The 20,927-nt window shown below is 33.2% G+C and overlaps 1 protein-coding gene across 2 annotated transcripts; it reads left to right on the top strand.

Moving 5' to 3' along the window:
- The first annotated feature begins 1,068 nt into the window (after positions 1–1,068).
- Positions 1,069–15,724, top strand: LOC127721274 (zinc finger protein OZF-like). Of its 2 annotated transcripts, none has more exons than XM_052227956.1 (2): positions 1,069–1,106; positions 12,994–15,724. In XM_052227956.1, exon 2 carries the CDS (start codon positions 13,159–13,161, stop codon positions 14,263–14,265), a length of 1,107 nt encoding a protein of 368 aa, XP_052083916.1. In that variant the 5' UTR covers positions 1,069–1,106; positions 12,994–13,158; the 3' UTR covers positions 14,266–15,724. The 2 variants fall into 2 exon arrangements, with proteins under 2 accessions (XP_052083916.1, XP_052083917.1); XM_052227957.1 differs by having other exon boundaries at positions 1,075–1,106; positions 13,081–15,724.
- Positions 15,725–20,927: the final 5,203 nt, after the last annotated feature.

The raw sequence follows: 20,927 nt of genomic DNA, 5'->3' as shown, positions 1-20,927 counted from the left end.
GAGATGCAGGAAACTGGGAATACAATATGAACATCCAGCTAATTTAGAAAGTAAAAATAATTCAACAAACAGAAAGCGTTGTTTGTAATACTAAATAAAAAAAACCAGCTACAACTTTTAGATATTGATGAAAAAGATATTCCAAATCCTCCACCTTTTCATGAAAATCAACAAAAAATTAATTTAATAAAGTTATGGATTGTATAACAGTATTCATAGTTTTGAAATTAAACAAATGTCTTATTGTTTTAAATTTTGTAAAATTTGCAAAGAAAGAAAAATGGATTTGAAAATGGAACAAGATAATGAATTTAAGCATTGTCATTTAGATTAATCAACAATAAATTTATTTTCAGCAGAAAACAATACGGACAATAAGGGTGCAACTATTTAGCTTCAAAAGGGCGCGTGGGGGTATAAATTTTTTGTTTGAGTTTCACGCAAAGGGCTACAACACTATCAATCAAAATTATTTGGTCAAAAATTAACACTAGAAGGTTTGGGAATAATCTGGATTCAGAATATTTTTTTTGTCCTCTGCTTGATTAGAATTTTTTTTTTCATCAATTTGGGAATCAGAATATTTTTGAAGAAAAAAAAACATACTCCATCCTGCCTTTGGAAGTTCAATGATCGTTCTCTTAACATTTTCCATTTGAACTTATTATTTTATTTTAGACAAAAACTATATGTAGGACATTCGTCCTGAACATGCATAAAATATTTGCCACTGGACGTTAAGCAAACCAACAATCAATCAATATGTAGGACATAGTCTTGGTAAGCTGGCATACAAGGTAGCGCCTTCCTCATATTATATAGTTATTTGTTGGTTGATGATAAGCAGTAATTAAATTCATTGTTGAGTTTTCAATAGTTGTTCACTGTTTATTATGATTAGTACATTGCATATTCTGACGTATGTAATATTTTCAAATCTGGCGCACGTACTCAGTCTAATATTGTTTGTATCAAGAGCAATGAATTGTAACTTTAGTTAAGTAAAGGAAACAATATTGTTTACCAGGTGCTCCATAGGCAATTTTAAAATTGTTTATCGCCCTTTAACGTATACATTGTCAACAAAGAAACACATGACAAAGAAGGTTTGTTTTATTCATGGATATTTGTGATTTTATATTTATATTTTATGCATAGAAGTACGTTCGTTTGATAATAACGTGTTGAACAAGTAATTTTTTAATGTTAATCATACATTTTTGGATAACATGGCCGTATTTACACCACACCATTTACTCCGCCGGCGTACAGACAAATGCGTGATTTCGGCCCGGAGACAAATCGGACCAACTAATAAGTCTCAAGTTACAACCTACCGCTCTTAAAAATCATTTCATATGATCTTATGAATTACTTGTTTGATTTAGTGTACACCTTAGGCTTTATTAAGTGCTTAAACATGTTAAATCATATATGTTTCTTATGTAAAAATGACATACAGATACCTCGGAATTAAGCTCAATTAGGACATCCCAAATATATCACGAATGTCAAGCTATCCAGCAATCAGGGGCGTTTCCATGATATTTGAAAGAAGGGGCGTAGAATGCAATGTTTTTTTTTTTACCTTTTTTTGGCTAAAAAACTTAAAATAATTGTGAAATGCACTAATGTAACGGTTCCTGACTTGGAGCATTTATATTTTATAATTAAAGTGTCAGGGTTTGATATTTTATATGCCGAATTCTCTCCATTAATTGTCTATGGTATATTAAAATGATTGGATGGATCTTAACAGCAGTACACCAATAACGATAAATTCCAAATTCTAGGGTATAGGGCGTTACTTTAAATTTCAATAGTCCTAGGTCAGGATTTTATGAACGGGAGGCGTAATTCCGGTTGCCCTGGTATAGGGTCCATGGGGAAAGTCAGAAGCTCCTGGATTTCAACAATTTAGCATCAAATTATGAAGTATTATAACAGACTCCATGATAGACAAATTGGTGAAAACAGTCTGCCTTCGGATCATTCAAATTATGTATTGATTAACATGTGGATATCAAATCTTTGGAAGAAGTTGTAAATTCAGCTAAAAGGTTATATGAAATGGGCATGAAAAATAAAAAAAATAAATCTTTAACAATAGCTTTTTCTGAACTTTTGATATATATTTATAACTCTATGGTCGGGTTGTTGTCTCTTTGACATATTCCCCATTTCCATTCTCTATTTTAATTTTATATATACCCCTTTTGTTAAAACACACCTTTTCACTGTTTTGGTCTTTTGGAAAATGTTGTTTGTGCTGTATTTAGACCCCTTTACAAAGAAATTTGTTTTGCATGCACACGTATAAAAATTGCGGTTTTTATCCAACACAATCATAGGTTTGAACGTTGTTTTCAATTTAGTAGATATAAAAAGATGTGGTATGAGTGCCAATGAGACAACTCTCCATCCAAGTCACAATTTATAAAAGTAAACCATTATAGGTCAAAGTACGATCTTCAACACGGAGCCTTGGCTCACACCGAACAGCAAGCTATAACAGGCCCCAAAACTACTAGTGTAAAACCATTCAAACGAGAAAACCAACGGTCTAATCTATATAAGAAACGAGAAACATTTATGAGCCATATCAACAAACGACAACTACTGAACATCAGATTCCTGACTTAGGACAGGTGCAAACAGTTGCAGCGGGTTTAAACGTTTTAATGGTACCAAAAATTCACTCTTATCGGAAACAATAGTGTAACATTGTATTTATAATACCCCGTTCTAGATAGTCAAATCTAACCCCTTCCAATGCAAGGCGAAAAAAACATAACCCCATTTCAGACAATTTAGCTGAAAATGCAACCCCGTTTGTCGGAGCATACCCGGTATCATATATATAACGAGTATCCCCCGGGTAGATGTAGAATGGCCATTGGGGAAGTGCATGTCACACAAAACAACCATTTCATGTATAGATTTACTGACCGCTTTGGTTGATTAAAAAAGGTGTCCAAGTCACCCATCGGATGGGGGAATCAGTATAAAAAGGAATCAGAGAGTGTGTTTAGTTAATGAATATGAAAAATTGCCATATTCAATACAATATAAGCAGATAACGTTTTTTTTTTTTGAAAAGGAGGCGTACGCCTATTACGCCCTTACCTGGACCCGCCCTGGCAATTCTCATCCTGCAATTCTCTTTATAAAAAGCTATCCTGCAATCCGTTATCCTGCAATTGCGTTTGGAAAACTACTTGAGCGACAATTTTATTTTTCAAAGATTTTTATATCCCATTAACAAAATTCTAACTTTAGTTTACAGATTTTTAACTCATATTTACGGTTTTGTAATATCATGATGACGATTCAAACAAAGTATTATCTGTTAAGTCCGGGATGTGAGTCGTATAAACGCATGTTTAACCCACATTTGCGATTTTCAAAACTCATATTAACAACTAAAGCTATAGGATTTTGATTTAAAATACATTTTTATGGTATACCGACAATACAACTTCTATTTGAAACTGGGTCACCCGCTTTCCAACCCATTGCCTCGGCAGTTCTGTATGGCTAGGGATTATAGACTCTACTCTAACAAATAGCTATTGAATAGTACTACAGCAGGAGGGTAAAGAATTTCTGGGTAAGCATTCTTAAAGGCCAAAAATTTCGTCCGAAACATGGAAATAAAGCCAAATTCGATAAAATACGCATTGGGGACACCCACTTTCCCACCCATTGTCGCGGTAGTTCTTTATGGCTAGGGATTATAGACGCTGCCCTAATGAATAGCTATTGGACAGTACTACAGTAGGAGGGTAAATAATTTTTTGGGTAAGCATTCTTAAATGTAAACTGTTGTAGGATGAATTTTTGTAAAAGATTTTATGTCTGGAGAATTTCAGAAAAGGTATCAAAAGTCATAGGTACTTGGAGACAGGACAATTTGTTAAGCCCTCTCCCTTTTTTCCAATGTCCGGTTTTTTTTTCTGTTAAATTCCATTATTCAGTTCGCGTTTCTGTATGCTATGAACATATGTATATTATAAATAAAGTGTATTTGCTATTACCTATCAATTCCAAGTTTCTTCTCCACGGCGATCACTGCTATATTATATAGAGAGACTCTATATATTATAGTAGTAAAATCATAGTATACATGCAGATAAACGCGAAAGTAATTGTCCTGTCCCCGAGTACTTTTGAAAATTATGTATAAGTTTAAAACCGGAAGTCTTGTATGACTTAAAAGTCGGTCTGATTACGGAAACAATATCCGGACGCCTTTGTTTTCGTTTTTCTCCCAAAATAACCCAAACTGAATAATCATAAGAATGGATGACAAATGCGACTATGCATAGTACCTATAGGACACAGAGGCATGATGATAAATTTATCGCGCAAGGAAGAGAAGCGACACACAAAATGAGGTCTTCTCGTTTAATAGTATAGATTGGATAGTACTACAGCAGGAGGATAAAGAATTTCTGGGGTAAGCATTCTTAAAGGCCAAAAATTTCGTCCAAAACATGGAAATAAAGCCGAATTCGATAAAATACGCATGGGGACACCCACTTTCCTACCCATTGTCGCAGTAGTTATTTGTGACTAGGGATTATAGACGCTGCCCTAATGAATAGCCATTGGACAGTACTACAACGTGAAGGTAAAGAATTTTAGCTGGGGTAAGCATTCTTAAAGACCGAAAATTTCGTCCGTAACACGGAATAAAGTCAAATTTGATAAAATACTCATTGGGTTTCTATACCCTCAGGTTGTAGTACTATCCAATAGCTATTCATTAGGACAACTTCTATAATCCCTAGCCATAAAGACCTACCGAAACAATGGGTCGGAAAGTGGGTGTCCCCAATGCGTATTTAATTGGATAATGCTTTATTTTACATGTTTCGGACGAAATTTTCGGCCTTTAAGAATGCTTTCCCCCGTAATTCTTTACCCTCAGGTTGTAAAACTATCCAATAGCTATTTATGAGAACAGAGTCTATAATCCCTAGCCATACAGAACTGCCGAGGCAATGGGTTGGAAAGTGGATGACCCCATTGAGTATTTTATAAAATTTGACTTTTTTCCGTGTTCCGGACGAATTTTTCAGCCTTAAATAATGCTTACCCCAGAAATTTTATACCCTCAGGTTGTAGTACTATCCAATAGCTATTTATGAGAGCAGAGTCTACAATCCCTAGCCATACAGAACTGCCGAGGCAATGGGTTGGAAAGTGGATGACTCCAACGAGTATTTTATCAAATTTGACTTTTTTCCGTGTTACGGACGAATTTTTCAGCCTTTAAGAATGCTTACCCTAGAAATTCTTTACCCTCAGGTTGTAGAACTATCCAATAGCTATTTATGAGAGCAGAGTCTATAATCCCTAGCCATACAGAACTGCCGAGGCAATGGGTTGGAAAGTATGTGACTCCAATGAGTATTTATTAAATATGACTTTTTTTCGTGTTACGGACGAGATTTTCGGCCTTTCATAATGCTAACCTCAGAAATTGTATACCTTCTATACCCTCAGGTTGTAGTACTATCCAATAGCTATTCATTAAGACAACGTCTATAATCCCTAGCCTTAAAGAACTATCGAGACAATGGGTCGGAAAGTGGGTGTCCCAAATGCGTATTTTATCGAATTTGGCTTTATTTCCATGTTTCGGACGAAATTCTCGGCCTTTAAGAATGCATACCCCAGAAATTCTTTACCCTCCTGTAGTAGTACTATCCAATAGCTAATTATGAGAGCAGAGTTTATAATCCCTAGCCATACAGAACTGCCGAGGCAATGGGTTGGAAAGTGGGTGACCCCAATGAGTATTTTATCAAATTTGACTTTTTATACGACCGCAAAAAAAATTTTGTGGTCGTATATTGGTATAACGTTGGCGTCGTCGTCGTCGTCGTCGTCGTCTGGCGTCGTCCGGCGTCGTCCGAAGACACATTGGTTTTCGCACTCTAACTTTAGTTTAAGTGAATGGATCTCTATGAAATTTTACCACAAGGTTCAATACCACAAAAGGAAGGTTGGGATTGATTTTGGGGGTTATGGTACCAACAGTAAAGGAATTAGGGGCCAAAAAGGGGCCAAAAATAAGCATTTTTGTAACTTCCAGACATAACTTGTGTGTTAGTGTATGGATCTCTCTGACATTGTACCACAAGGTTCCATATCACAAAAGGAATGCTGGGATTGATTTTGGGGGTAATTGCCTCAAAATTATAGGAATTAGGGGCCAAAAAAGGGGCAAAAAACAAGCATTTTTCTAGTTTCATGACAATAACTTGTGTGTTAGTATATGGATCTTTCTGAAATTGTACTACAAGGTTCCTTATCACAAAGGGAAAGCTGGAATTGAGTTTGGGGGTAATTGCCGAAACGTTTAGGAATTGGGGGCCTAAAAAGGGCAAAAAATAAGCATTTTTCTAGTTTCCAGACAATAACTTGTGTTCAAGTGTATGGATCTCTCTGAAATTGTACTGCAAGGTACCATACCACAAAGGGAAGGCTGGGATTGATGATGGGGGTAATTGTCTCAATATTTTAGGAATTAGGGGCCAAAAAGGGGCAAAAAACAAGCATTTTTCTAGTTTCAGGACAATAACTTGTGTGTAAGTGTATGGATCTTTCTGAAATTGTACTACAAGGTTCCATATCATAAAGGGAAAGCTGGGTTTGAGTTTGGGGGTAATTGCCCTAAACGTTAAGGAATTTGGGGCCAAAAAGGGGCCAAAAAACACATTTTTCTAGTTTCCAGACAATAACTTGTGTTCAAGTGTATGGATCTCTCTGAAATTGTACTGCAAGGTACCATACCACAAAGGGAAGGTGAGGATTAAGTTTGGGGTTGATAAATCATAAGGGGGTTCAAAAAATTTGGGGGGGGATTTTTTTTTTTTTTTCCGTTTTTTTTTCTTTTAAAATTTTCCATTTTGAGTTGGTTATTTCTGATTTATATTTAAAAGCAAATAATAATGATATGGTAGGAGATACACACCAAACAGGATGTGTAAATTATTATATAATTAGTATTGTGCAATAGCAAGAAATTTTCAATTGCACAGTATTGCACAATAGCAAGAAATCTTCAATTGCACAGTATTGCGCAATAGCAAGAAATCTTCAATTGCACAGTATTGCGCAATAGCAAGAAATATCCAATAGCACAATATTGCGCAATAGCAAGAAATTGTCAATTGTACAGTATTGCGCAATAGCAAGAAATATTTAATTGCACAGTATTGCTTATTTCTTGACCAATTTCAATGGGGTTTTATTCTTGAATTCTTGGGGTTCTTTAATATGCTGAATCTAACCGTGTATTTAGCTTTTGGATTTTGGGCCCCGTTTTTAAATTGGTCCACATTGAGGTCCAAAGGGTCCAAAATTAAACTTTGTTTGATTTCATCAAAAATTGAATTATTTGGGTTCTTTGATATGCCGAATCTAACCGTGTATTTAGATTCTTAATTTTTGGTTCCGTTTTCAAATTGGTGTACATTAAGGTCCGAAGGGTCCAAAATAAAACTTAGTTTGATTTTAACAAAAATTGAATTCTTAGGGTTCTTTGATATGCTGAATCTAAACATGTATTTAGATTTTTGATTATGGGCCCAGTTTTCAAGTTGGTCCAAATCGGGGTCCAAAATTAAACTTTGTTTGATTTCAACAAAAATTGAATATATGGGGTTCTTTGATATGCTGAATCTAACCATGTATTTAGATTTTTGATTTTTGGGCCCCGTTATCAACTTTGTCCACATTGAGGTCAAAAGGGTCCAAAATTAAACTTTGTTTGATTTCATCAAAAATTGAATTCTTGGGGTTCTTTGATATGCTGAATCTAACCATGTATTTAGATTTTGGATATTAGACCATAATAGGTGAATGTCTAATTTAAAATTTTTAAGTTCTTAGACCACATTCATTCTGTGTCAGAAACCTATGCTGTGTCAAATATTTAATCACAATCCAAATGCAAAGCTGTATCAAGCTTGAATGTTGTGTCCATACTTGCCCCAACTGTACAGGGTTCGACCTCTGCGGTCGTATCAAGCTGCACCCTGCGGAGCATTTTATTTCCGTGTTACGGACGAAATTTTCGGCCTTTAATAATGCTTACCCCAGAAATTCTATATCTTCAGGTTGTAGTACTATCCAATAGCTATTCATTAGGACAGCGTCTATAACTTCCTAGCCATACAGAACTGCCGAGGCAATGGGTTGGAAAGTGGGTGACTCCAATGAGTATTTATTAAATTTGACTTTTTTTCCGTGTTACGGACGAAATGTTCGGCCTTTCATAATGCTAACCTCAGAAATTGTATACCTTCTATACCCTCAGGTTGTAGTACTATCCAATAGCTATTCATTATGACAACGTCTATAATCTGTAGCCATAAAGAACTGCCGAGACAATGGGTCGGAAAGTGGGTGTCCCCAATGTGTATTTTATCGAATTTGGCTTTATTTCCATGTTTCGGACGAAATTCTCGGCCTTTGAGAATGCATATCCCAGAAATTCTTTACCATCAGGTTGTAGTACTATCCAATAGCTATTCATAAGAACATCGTCATTAATCCCTAGCCTTAAAGAACTACCGAGACAATGGGTCGAAGAGAAGGTGTCCCCAATGCGTATTTTATCGAATTATGCTTTATTTCCATGTTTCGGACGAAATTTTTGGCCTTTAAGAATGCTTACCCCAGAAATTCATTACCCTCCTGTAGTAGTACTATCCAATAGCTATTTATGAGAGCAGAGTCTATAATCCCTAGCCATACAGAACTGCCGAGGCAATTGGTTGGAAAGTGGGTGACCCCAATGAGTATTTTATCAAATTTGACTTATTTGCCGTGTTACGGACGAAATTTTCGGCCTTTAATAATGCTTACCCCAGAAATTCTATATCTTCAGGTTGTAGTACTATCCAATAGCTATTCATTATGAAAACGTCTATAATCTGTAGCCATAAAGAACTGCCGAGACAATGGGTCGGAAAGTGGGTGTCCCCAATGTATTTTATCGAATTTGGCTTTATTTCCATGTTTCGGACGAAATTCTCGGCCTTTAAGAATGCATATCCCAGAAAAACTTTACCATCAGGTTGTAGTACTATCCAATAGCTATTCATAAGAACATCTTCTATAATCCCTAGCCTTAAAGAACTACCGAGACAATGGGTCGAAAAGTAGGTGTCCCCAATGCGTATTTTATCGAATTTGGCTTTATTTCCATGTTTCGGACGAAATTTTTGGCCTTTAAGAATGCTTACCCCAGAAATTCTTTACCCTCCTGTAGTAGTACTATCCAATAGCTATTTATGAGAGCAGAGTCTATAATCCCTAGCCATACAGAACTGCCGAAGCAATTGGTTGGAAAGTGGGTGACCCCAATGAGTATTTTATCAAATTTGACGTTTTTTCCGTGTTACGGACGAAATTTTCGGCCTTTAATAATGCTTACCCCTGAAATTCTATATCTTCAGGTTGTAGTACTATCCAATAGCTATTCATTAGGACAGCGTCTATAATCTATAGCCATAAAGAACTACCGGGATAATGGGTCGGAAAGTGGGTGTCCGTAATGCGTATTTTATCAAATTTGGCTTTATTTCCATGTTTCGGACGAAATTTTCGGCTTTAAGAATGCTTACCCCAAAAATTCTCCCCCCTCCCGTTGTAGTACAGTCCAATAGCTATTTATGAGAGCGGAGGTTATAATCCCTAGCCAAACAGAACTGCCGAGGCAATGGGTCGGAAATATGAGTTATAAAGTTTCAAATAGAAGTTGTATTATCGGTATACCATGAAAAAAAATATTTTACATCAAAATTCTATTTTTTTAGTCGTTAATATGAGTTTTAAAAATTGCAAATGTGAGTTAAACAATTGTAAATACGAATCACACCCTGGACTTGACAGATAATACTTTGTTTGAATCGTAATCATGATTTTTTTATATTGTAAATGCTTATTACAAAACCGTAAATTTGGGTTAGAAATCTGCAAACTAAAGTTAGAATTTTGGTAATGGGATATAAAAATCTTTGATTTTCTATATAAATCTTGTTTTCGGACAAAAAAGTCAAAAACTATGATTTAAAAAAAAAAATTAAATTATGTAGTTTTCCAAACGATATTGCAGGATGACAAATTGCAGAATAGCTTTTTATAAAGAGAATTGCAGGATGAGAATTGCTGGATAGCTTGACACTAGTAAATATATCAGTATATATAATTATTTAATTCGAAATCACGAATTTAAATCGTGATCACGAATTAATTAATTTTTTATAACAGATTAAATTCGTGATAACGAATTTCCAGAATTATTTATTACAGTTTTTAGTCCCCTACCGACGAAGTCGAAGGGGACTTTATGTTTGCAATCGGTCCGTCTGTTTGTCTGTTTATCTCATTCCGGCAAATCAGTTTTTCACACTTTTTTTCTTCGTTCTCAAAGATATTGATTTGCTATTAGTTTATATTTTTATCATGACAAGTTACAGATCAAGTTCGAATTTTGTCCCGTTCTGATGATTTTGTCGAGAGTTATGGTCCATATGGACCTATAGTAAATTCACTAAAATATTCAGTTTTCAGCTCTTTTTTTCATCGCGCTTGAGGATATTGATTTGATAATTGGTATATAGTATTATCATGACAAGTTACAGATCAAGTTTGAATTTTTTCCGATCTGATGATTTAGTGCAGAGTTATGGTCCTTGAACTTGGAAAATTCCATCAAATAACCAGTTTCCACTCCTTTTTTCATCATCCTTGAAAATATTCACTTGATATTTATTCTATAGTTTACACCATGACGAGTTATAGATAAAGTTAACATTTTGTTAACAATGGTAAATAACTAATAACTTTTTTAAGTTATACCGTTGACCGATAAACCAAGATTTGTATACAAATCATTTAATTTTTTTTTTAGAATTTTGTTACATATGTTAAAAGAGTGGCAAAGGATACCAAAGGAGCAACATTCAAACTCTTAAAGTCAAACAAAAGTAGACAACGCCATGGCCAAAACAGAAAAAGACAAACTGACAAAAAATGTTGGTGATCTCAGGTGCTCCGGAAGGGTAATAGATCCTGCTCCACATGTGTACCTGTTGTGTTGATAATGTTAGTAAAACCCCAGTAATAAGTCTAATTCGTTAGGTCATATCGAGGATCATATTCGGGGAAAGGGGACAGGATTGAAGGTACGATAATTGGAACACATACGTTGTCATTGGAAAACTTGGAAAACTTGGTTTAATAGCTTCATTGTGAGCAGCAATCTTACATATAGATATACTTTTATTATTCATATAATCACTATTGAATGTGTAAATGTAATAAGCTTATTTTATAATGATATATATCATGTATATCATGGTTCAAGACTGTTCTGTATAAACATTATGAAATTGGGACAAACATCGTGTAGTGTGTTCCTAAGAACTATAGGTGTGTCGCATCTACTAGTGTTCAAGAAATAAAATAAACATGGTATAATGAAAGCACAAAATAGAAACAAGAAAGTGAACGACCATTTAACTTCAAAGGGGTGGGTGGGGGTGATTATGGTTTTTTCCTAATAAAATATTACGATCCCCAATTTGATAAAAAAAAATATTCTGGTCAATGCGGATGACAAAAAAAATTAGTCTGAAGGCAGATTTCCCTCACACCTTATAGTGCTTAATTTTGAAAAAATAATTTGATTGAAAGCGTTGAAAAACTAAATAAATTTGTTAGTGCTCAGCGTGAAAAAAAAATTCTGACTCAGAAAAAAACCCATTACCCTGTCATAACTGGCCATCACAAAGGTTCCCGTAATTTTTTTTTTATGTCACAATAGATAATGTCTGATGCCACAAAGGAAAGGTAATTGTGTGAGGGGAGTGGTTCTAAATACAATGTGTGGTGGTATAGTTAAAGGCACTTTTGAATAATACTCAAAGCAGTAAAACAAATAACAATTTTAAATTAAAGTAAAGAAAGTAAAGAAAGTAAATACATATCCAATTCATATATTTAACACATCAAAACAACTAATTACCTTTAGACAAAACTCCTACCTAAAATCGTATCCGAAACCTATTCGTAATGTACAACACAGTACACTTTTTTTTAATCTTTTTTTTTAATCTTTATTTATGATTATACTTTTTAGATAAGTTCCTTTAGCAAAAAGAAATAACATTGCAAAATTATCACAAATGTCAAATAAATAGAGGAACTCAAATGTGAGTCTTGCTCAATATATATTACGTAAATAAATAAAGCAAATAGACATGAAATATAATAAAGCAAATAAATTAACAGCCTGAAATGATTTAATACTGAAAAGTGCAATAATCCATACCTATTACATTTGTATGACGTCAATAGGCAATGAAATAGAATTTTCAGTTCCTGCTTCGTTACATTTGTAAACACTAGATACACAATCATTTTACACCTTTTCATGACGAGTGTTCTAGTGCTGTCATTGGTCAAAAATGATGATATCGAAATGGGCGTGGTATTTATCTACTGGTAGATGGCGCAACATTATAATCACAAATGTTGGCTTAATCTGCCAAGGGTGGAGAGGAGAGGAGTGGATCGTAACCCTTGACTAGCGAAGATGAGGTACTTCCGGACAGGATAATTTTTTTAAGACCACCCCCTTTTTTCCAAAGTTCGTTATTTTTTGGATTTCTTCAAAGAGTCTCTATTTGTATATATATATATATATATATCAGTGACCGCTGTGGATAGTTAACTTGGAATTGATAGTAAATAGAAAATACAAGTGTTTCTAATATATTTATGTTCATATATAAATCAGAAAAATACGAAATTAATTGGAATTGATAGAAAACCAAAATAATACAGAATTTAGGAAAAAGGGCAGGAAGGCTAAAAAACAAATTCCTGTCCCTAAGTACCAATGATAATTATAGGTTGTGACTGTTGGTAAATGATAAAGTAAATAAATACATATTTATATATTTTCAGCTTACAAACAATACCTGTGTCCATAAGTATTTCCATGATTGTCTCCCTTTTTCTGACTATATAATATTAAAGTAAATCATTTCTTAGATGGACTACATACAGAAGAAATAGGGATATTCATTATCAGACAGATAAACAACGAACTACATTAGAGTATTAGAAACTATGTCTAATAACGAAGTTAAAAGCTCTGTGATTATCTCCCTGGATGAGTCTAATTACCATGCACTGCAGGACCAAACAAGATGTCAAATTGTGGAACAAACTTTGTATGATGAAGATTGGAGTTGTAAATCAGATCTAGAGGCACAAATGATAACACATACAGGGATTCAACCTTTTAAATTTGCTGGAGATATCACAGCAGATAGTGATTCAATAAATGCCCAGCTGCACGGAAAAGTGAGAACACAAACATCGGATAGACCATTTATATGTGGTGTGTGTAATAAAACCTTTAGTCGGCAACCTTATTTATTACAACACATAAAAATACACACCGCTGATAAACCTTATAAATGTGATATATGTTGTAAAGGGTTTATTCATAAAGCAAACTTAATTAAACACATAGAAACACATAATGGAAAAAATAAACCTTTTAAATGTGATGTATGTGGTAAAGGATATAGTTTGAGTGATGGTTTAAAGTTTCACATCAAGAGAACACATACTGGAAAGAAACCTCATGAATGTGATGTATGTGGTAAAGATTTTCGAGGTAGAGACAACCTAACTGCACACATGAGGATACATACTGGTGATAAACCTTATAAATGTGATGCATGTTTTAAAGTTTTTAATCACAAAGGAAACTTTGATAAACACATACAAATACATACTGGCGATAAACCTTATAAATGTGATGTTTGCGGTAATGGATTCAGTCAAAGAAGCAGCTTAACTAGACACATGGGAAAACATACTGGTGATAAACCTTATGAATGTGATATTTGCTGTAAAGGGTTCAATCAAAGTGGCACTTTAACTTCACATATGAGAACACATACTGGTGATAAACCTTATGAATGTGATATTTGCTATAAAGTGTTCAATCAAAGAAGCATCTTAACTACACACATGAGAACACATACTGGTGATAAACCTTACGAATGTGATATTTGCTGTCAAGTGTTCAATCAAAGGACCAGCTTAACTACACACATGAGAAAACATACTGGTGATAAACCTTATAAATGTGATATTTGCTGTAAAGTGTTCAATCAAAGAAGCATCTTAACTACGCACATGAGAAAACATACTGATGGTTAACCTTATAAATGTAAAGTCTGTGGACATACATTCATGGCTGACCATAATTTACAGAACAACATGACAACACACACTGGACTGAATGGACAGTAAATATAAAAAAGGAGATGTGGTTTGATTGCAAATGAGACAACTATCTATCAAAGTGGATATAATCAATTATATGCAACCGTGCAGCCTTCAACACTGAGAAAAACACATACTGTATAGACGGCCAATAAAGGCCATGACATAACAAACTACAGTCGAACTGGGTACATTAATACTCTTGTTTTTTGTGGTAAGGGTGAGCAGCTTTGACATCCAGTAGCCCTCAATTTTCATATATACGTATATATATTTCAAAATACGTGTGTATTTAAAAATACTAACGTTTTATATATTTTTAACAAAAATAATACCTATGTTCATAATGTATTACGCTATATCATGGAGTTTAGATATATTTGACAATTACCAGCTGCATTTACCATGTTTACTACCGTAGTTATAACTATTTTTTAATCACATCTTTGGTGAATAATAACATCTTTTTTTAGCAGTTTCAGATTCGTACATTTATTATGAAGTTTGAACGATTCAAGATGCTCATCCGTACCACTCAGTACATAGAAAGTGATCCCCAGAAAGTTAACCGTTTTTTTTTTATTTCCATTTCCTGAAATTGACTATAGTAAGTTCATAAACACAATCAATAAAATTTTGATGACTTATTTCCAATGATTTAATGTTTTTCAACATTATGTGTACTGCCTTGTGCATGTTAGTCAAGGGTTTGCATAAAATAAATATTATTTTTTTGTATTGGTTATAATTCATTTAAACAACTAGATTGCATATTCATCATGTTCATAATATTGAATTGATCATACTTTTTACTTGGAATCACAATATGGACAGGTGGAAATGAATGAACCAACATGAGCTTGTAGTGTATTTAAATTGAATCCACACGAGTTGTGGTGTATTTTAAATGTAATCCACACGAGTTGTGGGGTAGTGTAAATGTAATTCACACAAGTTGTGGGATAATGTAAATGTAATCCACACGAGTTGTGGTGTATTTTAAATGTAATCCACACGAATTGTGGGCGAAGTGTAAATTTAATCCACAGAAGTTGTAATGTATATTAATTTTAATACACACGAGTTGAAGTGCATTTTAAATCTAGTTCACTATTTTCACATAAGTTGTATTTTAGAATTTAATCCCCTTAAGTTGTAGTGTAATTTTAGATTTAATCCCCTGAAGTTGTCATGTGTTCTAAAAGTAATCAACATGAGTTGTAGTGTATTTTTGAATATATTCCCTTGAGTTATAGAGTATTTTAAATCTGGTTCACATGAGTTTACGTGTATTTTAAATCTAATTCACCATGTTCACATATACGTTGTAGTGTATTTTACTCTAATGTTCATGAGTTGTAGTGCATCTTTAATTTAATAAACATGAGTTGTAGTGAAATTTTAATTTAATAAGCATGAATAGGAGTGCATTTTAAAATTGATTCCCTTAAGTTGTAGTGTCCTCGTCTTGCCAACTTGTTCAATTATTCATATGACTTCATACAGGAACTTCTTAGGAAAAAGGACAGAAGTTAGCAGCATACTTTAACTTTATTTCCTGCTATTTAGATGATGTACGTCTCTCACAAAATAAAATTGTTGACAATGTTGAACTCATCTATCCAATCGACTTTAGATAAAGTTTACAACAGATACAATTAAGTCTGCCTTATATCTTGAATACATCTAGAAATTTACAATGATGGTCGGTTGAAAACAAAACGTGCAGCTTCCCAATTGCGAACTTTACATTTCTTGGTAGCAACTTTCAGCAGCGCCTGCATACGGAGTATACATCTCCAAGTTGATCCGATATTTCGGGACTTGTATTTCCTATCATGATTTCATTGATAGAGGGTTGCGCTCACAAGAAAGCTTTTAAACCAAGATTTCCAAGTACTGAAGTTGAAATAGACCCTTCGTAAATTTTACGGAAACCATCTCGAGTTGGTTGACTTTTATAGAATATCTGTTTCACAAATGACAACGGATATGTTCCAATGTCGTTAATACAATCCCATCCCCTTTCTCCCGAATGTCACCTACCGAAGAAGACTTATCACCATATATGTACTAACATGAGCACGACGGGTGTCACATGTGAAGCAGGATCTGTGTAACCTTCTAGAACACCTGAGATCTACCTCGGTTTTTGATGGGTTTCGTGTTGCTCTTTAGTTGTTTGACTGTTTGCATTTCTTTTTTAGCCAATGCATTGTCCATTAATTTTCTACTTATGAGTTTGAATGTCCATTAGTTTTCTACTTATGAGTTTGAATGTCCATTAATTTTCTACCCTTGAGTTTGAATGTCCATTAGTTTTCTACTTATGAGTTTGAATGTCCATTAGTTTTCTACTTATGAGTTTGAATGTCCATTAGTTTTCTACTTATGAGTTTGAATGTCCATTAATTTTCTACTTATGAGTTTGAATGTCCATTAATTTTCTACTTATGAGTTTGAATGTCCATTAATTTTCTACCCTTGAGTTTGAATGTCCATTAATTTTCTACTTATGAGTTTGAATGTCCATTAATTTTCTACTTATGAGTTTGAATGTCCATTAGTTTTCTACTTATGAGTTTGAATGTCCATTAGTTTTCTACTTATGAGTTTGAATGTCCATTAATTTTCTACCCTTGAGTTTGAATGTCCATTAATTTTCTACCAATGAGTTTGAATGTCCATTAGTTTTCTACTTATGAGTTGGATGTCCATTAGTTTTCTACTTATGAGTTTGAATGTCCATTAATTTTCTACTTATGAGTTTGAATGTCCATTAATTTTCTACCCTTGAGTTTGAATGTCCATTAATTTTCTACTTATGAGTTTGAATGTCCATTAATTTTCTACCCTTGAGTTTGAATGTCCATTAATTTTCTACTTATGAGTTTGAATGTCCATTAATTTTCTACTTATGAGTTTGAATGTCCATTAATTTTCTACTTATGAGTTTGAATGTCCATTAATTTTCTACTTATGAGTTTGAATGTCCATTAATTTTCTACCCTTGAGTTTGAATATCCATTAATTTTCTACTTATGAGTTTGAATGTCCATTAATTTTCTACCCTTGAGTTTGAATGTCCATTAATTTTCTACTTATGAGTTTGAATGTCCATTAATTTTCTACCCTTGAGTTTGAATGTCCATTAATTTTCTACTTATGAGTTTGAATGTCCATTAATTTTCTGCTTATGAGTTTGAATGTCCATTAATTTTCTACTTATGAGTTTGAATGTCCATTAATTTTCTACCCTTGAGTTTGAATATCCATTAATTTTCTACTTATGAGTTTGAATGTCCATTAATTTTCTACCCTTGAGTTTGAATGTCCATTAATTTTCTACTAATGAGTTTGAATGTCCATTAATTTTCTACTTATGCGTTTGAATGTCCATTAATTTTCTACTTATGAGTTTGAATGTCCATTAATTTTCTACCCTTGAGTTTGAATGTCCATTAATTTTCTACTTATGAGTTTGAATGTCCATTAATTTTCTACCCTTGAGTTTGAATGTCCATTAATTTTCTACTTATGAGTTTGAATGTCCATTAATTTTCTACTTATGAGTTTGAATGTCCATTAATTTTCTACCCTTGAGTTTGAATGTCCATTAATTTTCTACTTATGAGTTTGAATGTCCATTAATTTTCTACCCTTGAGTTTGAATGTCCATTAATTTTCTACTTATGAGTTTGAATGTCCATTAATTTTCTACTTATGGGTTTGAATGTCCATTAATTTTCTACCCTTGAGTTTGAATGTCCATTAATTTTCTACTTATGAGTTTGAATGTCCATTAATTTTCTACCCTTGAGTTTGAATGTCCATTAATTTTCTTCCCTTGAGTTTGAATGTCCATTATTTTCTACCCTTGAGATTGAATGTCCATTAATTTTCTACTTATGAGTTTGAATGTTCATTAATTTTCTACTTATGAGTTTGAATGTCCATTAATTTTCTACTTATGAGTTTGAATGTCCATTAATTTTCTACCCTTGAGTTTGAATGTCCATTAATTTTCTACTTATGAGTTTGAATGTCCATTAATTTTCTACTTATGAGTTTGAATGTCCATTAATTTTCTACCCTTGAGTTTGAATGTCCATTAATTTTCTACTTATGAGTTTGAATGTCCATTAATTTTCTACCCTTGAGTTTGAATGTCCATTAATTTTCTACTTATGAGTTTGAATGTCCATTAATTTTCTACTTATGGGTTTGAATGTCCATTAATTTTCTACCCTTGAGTTTGAATGTCCATTAATTTTCTACTTATGAGTTTGAATGTCCATTAATTTTCTACCCTTGAGTTTGAATGTCCATTAATTTTCTTCCCTTGAGTTTGAATGTCCATTATTTTCTACCCTTGAGATTGAATGTCCATTAATTTTCTACTTATGAGTTTGAATGTCCATTAATTTTCTACTTATGAGTTTGAATGTCCATTAATTTTCTACTAATGAGTTTGAATGTCCATTAATTTTCTACTTATGAGTTTGAATGTCCATTAATTTTCTACTTATGAGTTTGATTGTCCATTTGGTATCATTCGCTTTTCTTTTTTTTCACATGAGTTGTACCTCTAGTGTATTTTTTAATTCAAACCCCTTGAGTTGAAATAGTCCCTTCACATGAGTTGTAATGTATTTTAAATTTGAATCAAAATGAGTTGTACTGTATTTTGAATCTGATTAACATGAGTTGTACGTGAAGTGTATATTCAAATTTGATACCCCTGAGTTGTTTTTAATTCTTAGTGTAAACATATTTTATCATAGAAATCGTCTCCTTTTAATTAAAAAAAAACCAAAAAAAACCAGAAGATATGTTTAAATGCTGTCAATGAATACTATAATATAACTATTATAAGTAGTTACATTTGTATGTATATAAATAGCCAAAAAAAAGCGGGGTTTTATTGGGTGGGTGGTAAAGGTATTTAAATAAATCAGATTGTAATCAAAGAAAGGTACAATTTTTCTTTATTAGGGAGGGGTGAATAAATATAATTATTAGACTTTGATGGGTGTATATATCAATTTTTGAACAACTTTGATTTTAAATTTATTTGCTTTTAGTTTATTGGAGCCAAAAAGCAAAACATTGGTTAGAATTCTGATAGGGATTTCTAGGTTATGTGTGTGCCTCTGATGAGGTACATTGAATCTTTTGCAATTTGATAAATATAAATTCTACCTCTGTATCGAGTTTGATATTTATCCCCTCGAGACAGTTAGATTCGCTGGGCGTTTTAAATACTTAAAATCAAATATCGAAAGTGTATAAATATCGTAATGCATTAAATTTGGAAATGGAATCTGTTTCGATCTATAATGATTTTAGACGATATGCAGACAATCAAAAAAATCTTTTTTTTTCGAATGATCTTCAAAAAGATGTGTGTTTTCTTAGTGACGTCATTAGGCATAGTCACCTTTTTCATGACGTCACAATAGGAATTTCAAAGAAAAGCAAGAAAACTTGACGTTATAATCGAATTTTTACCAATGACGTACTGAGATCAAACGAACCACACGTTGATTAAAAAAATATAACCAACGAGTCAGGAAAAGGATAAATCGGGTAAGAATTAGAAAAATAGTGCTTCATTGTTTCTGTGTCTTAAACAAACATACTTTGGGGAATGTATCAAGTTTCTGTCATAGAGGTGTTTGTTGAGTCCGGTATAGTTCATTCTTATTCTTGCATTCCATATTTGACTAATCAGGTGGGAACCAGAAAAATGAACTACAGACCTGAATTTCACGTTTACTTTTGAAATAATTTTTGAAGGCGAGATGGGATGGACTATTGAAAACATTAGCATTACGAGAATTATATGCATGTAATTACGGAAACGTTCAGGTAAAATATTATTAAGATAAATTGGAGTTATATTAATTGTGCAAATATGCAAGTCTGTTGTCCTCCCGTCATTCCTTTATGTTAAATTTTCCATCCTGTTTTCCTCATAAAGTAAATTGATTGATGTTAACTCTGTTAGTCAAAATCCTTGCTGCCTCTATTTGGACGCTTTTTATTTTACAGTGTCCGTTCCATTACATGAAAACGCTTTGATGATTTTTTTTTCAAATTTACATATGTTGTTTCCTGTGACTAAATTAAGGTCGAGTTCAATTTTCACGATTCTAGCTTCTCTTTTTGTTGAGTTATCGCCCTTTTTAATATTCAAAAGTGGTATTTATAATGTGATTGAGTTATTTCTCTTTGTACAGAAATTAAAAAACTTATCTTTAAATGATCCATTCGTTTGATGTGTTTGAACTTTTGATTTTACCATTAGCTTAGGGACTTTCCCTTTTAAATTTCCCTCGGAAATCGGTATTTTTGTGATTTTACTTTCTTCCATATACCACATATAAACGAAAATTAAACCTTGCTCGGCTGAACCATGAAATGAGGTCGTGTGGTCATATTAAAACTGTCTGATTGGCATGTGGATCTTGCAAGGTACGCACATACGAAATATAGTTATCCTATTACTCATGATAAAAAGGAATTGACGTTACAAATTTTTATTTAAAGTAGTCACAGAACTTGAAAATGAGGTCAAGGACAATACACAAAGT

The sequence above is a fragment of the Mytilus californianus genome, unplaced genomic scaffold (genome assembly GCF_021869535.1).
Source record: "Mytilus californianus isolate M0D057914Y unplaced genomic scaffold, xbMytCali1.0.p SCAF_12, whole genome shotgun sequence".
NCBI classification, from domain to species: Eukaryota; Metazoa; Mollusca; class Bivalvia; order Mytilida; family Mytilidae; genus Mytilus; species Mytilus californianus.
This window is presented reverse-complemented; position numbering and strand designations above follow the sequence as displayed.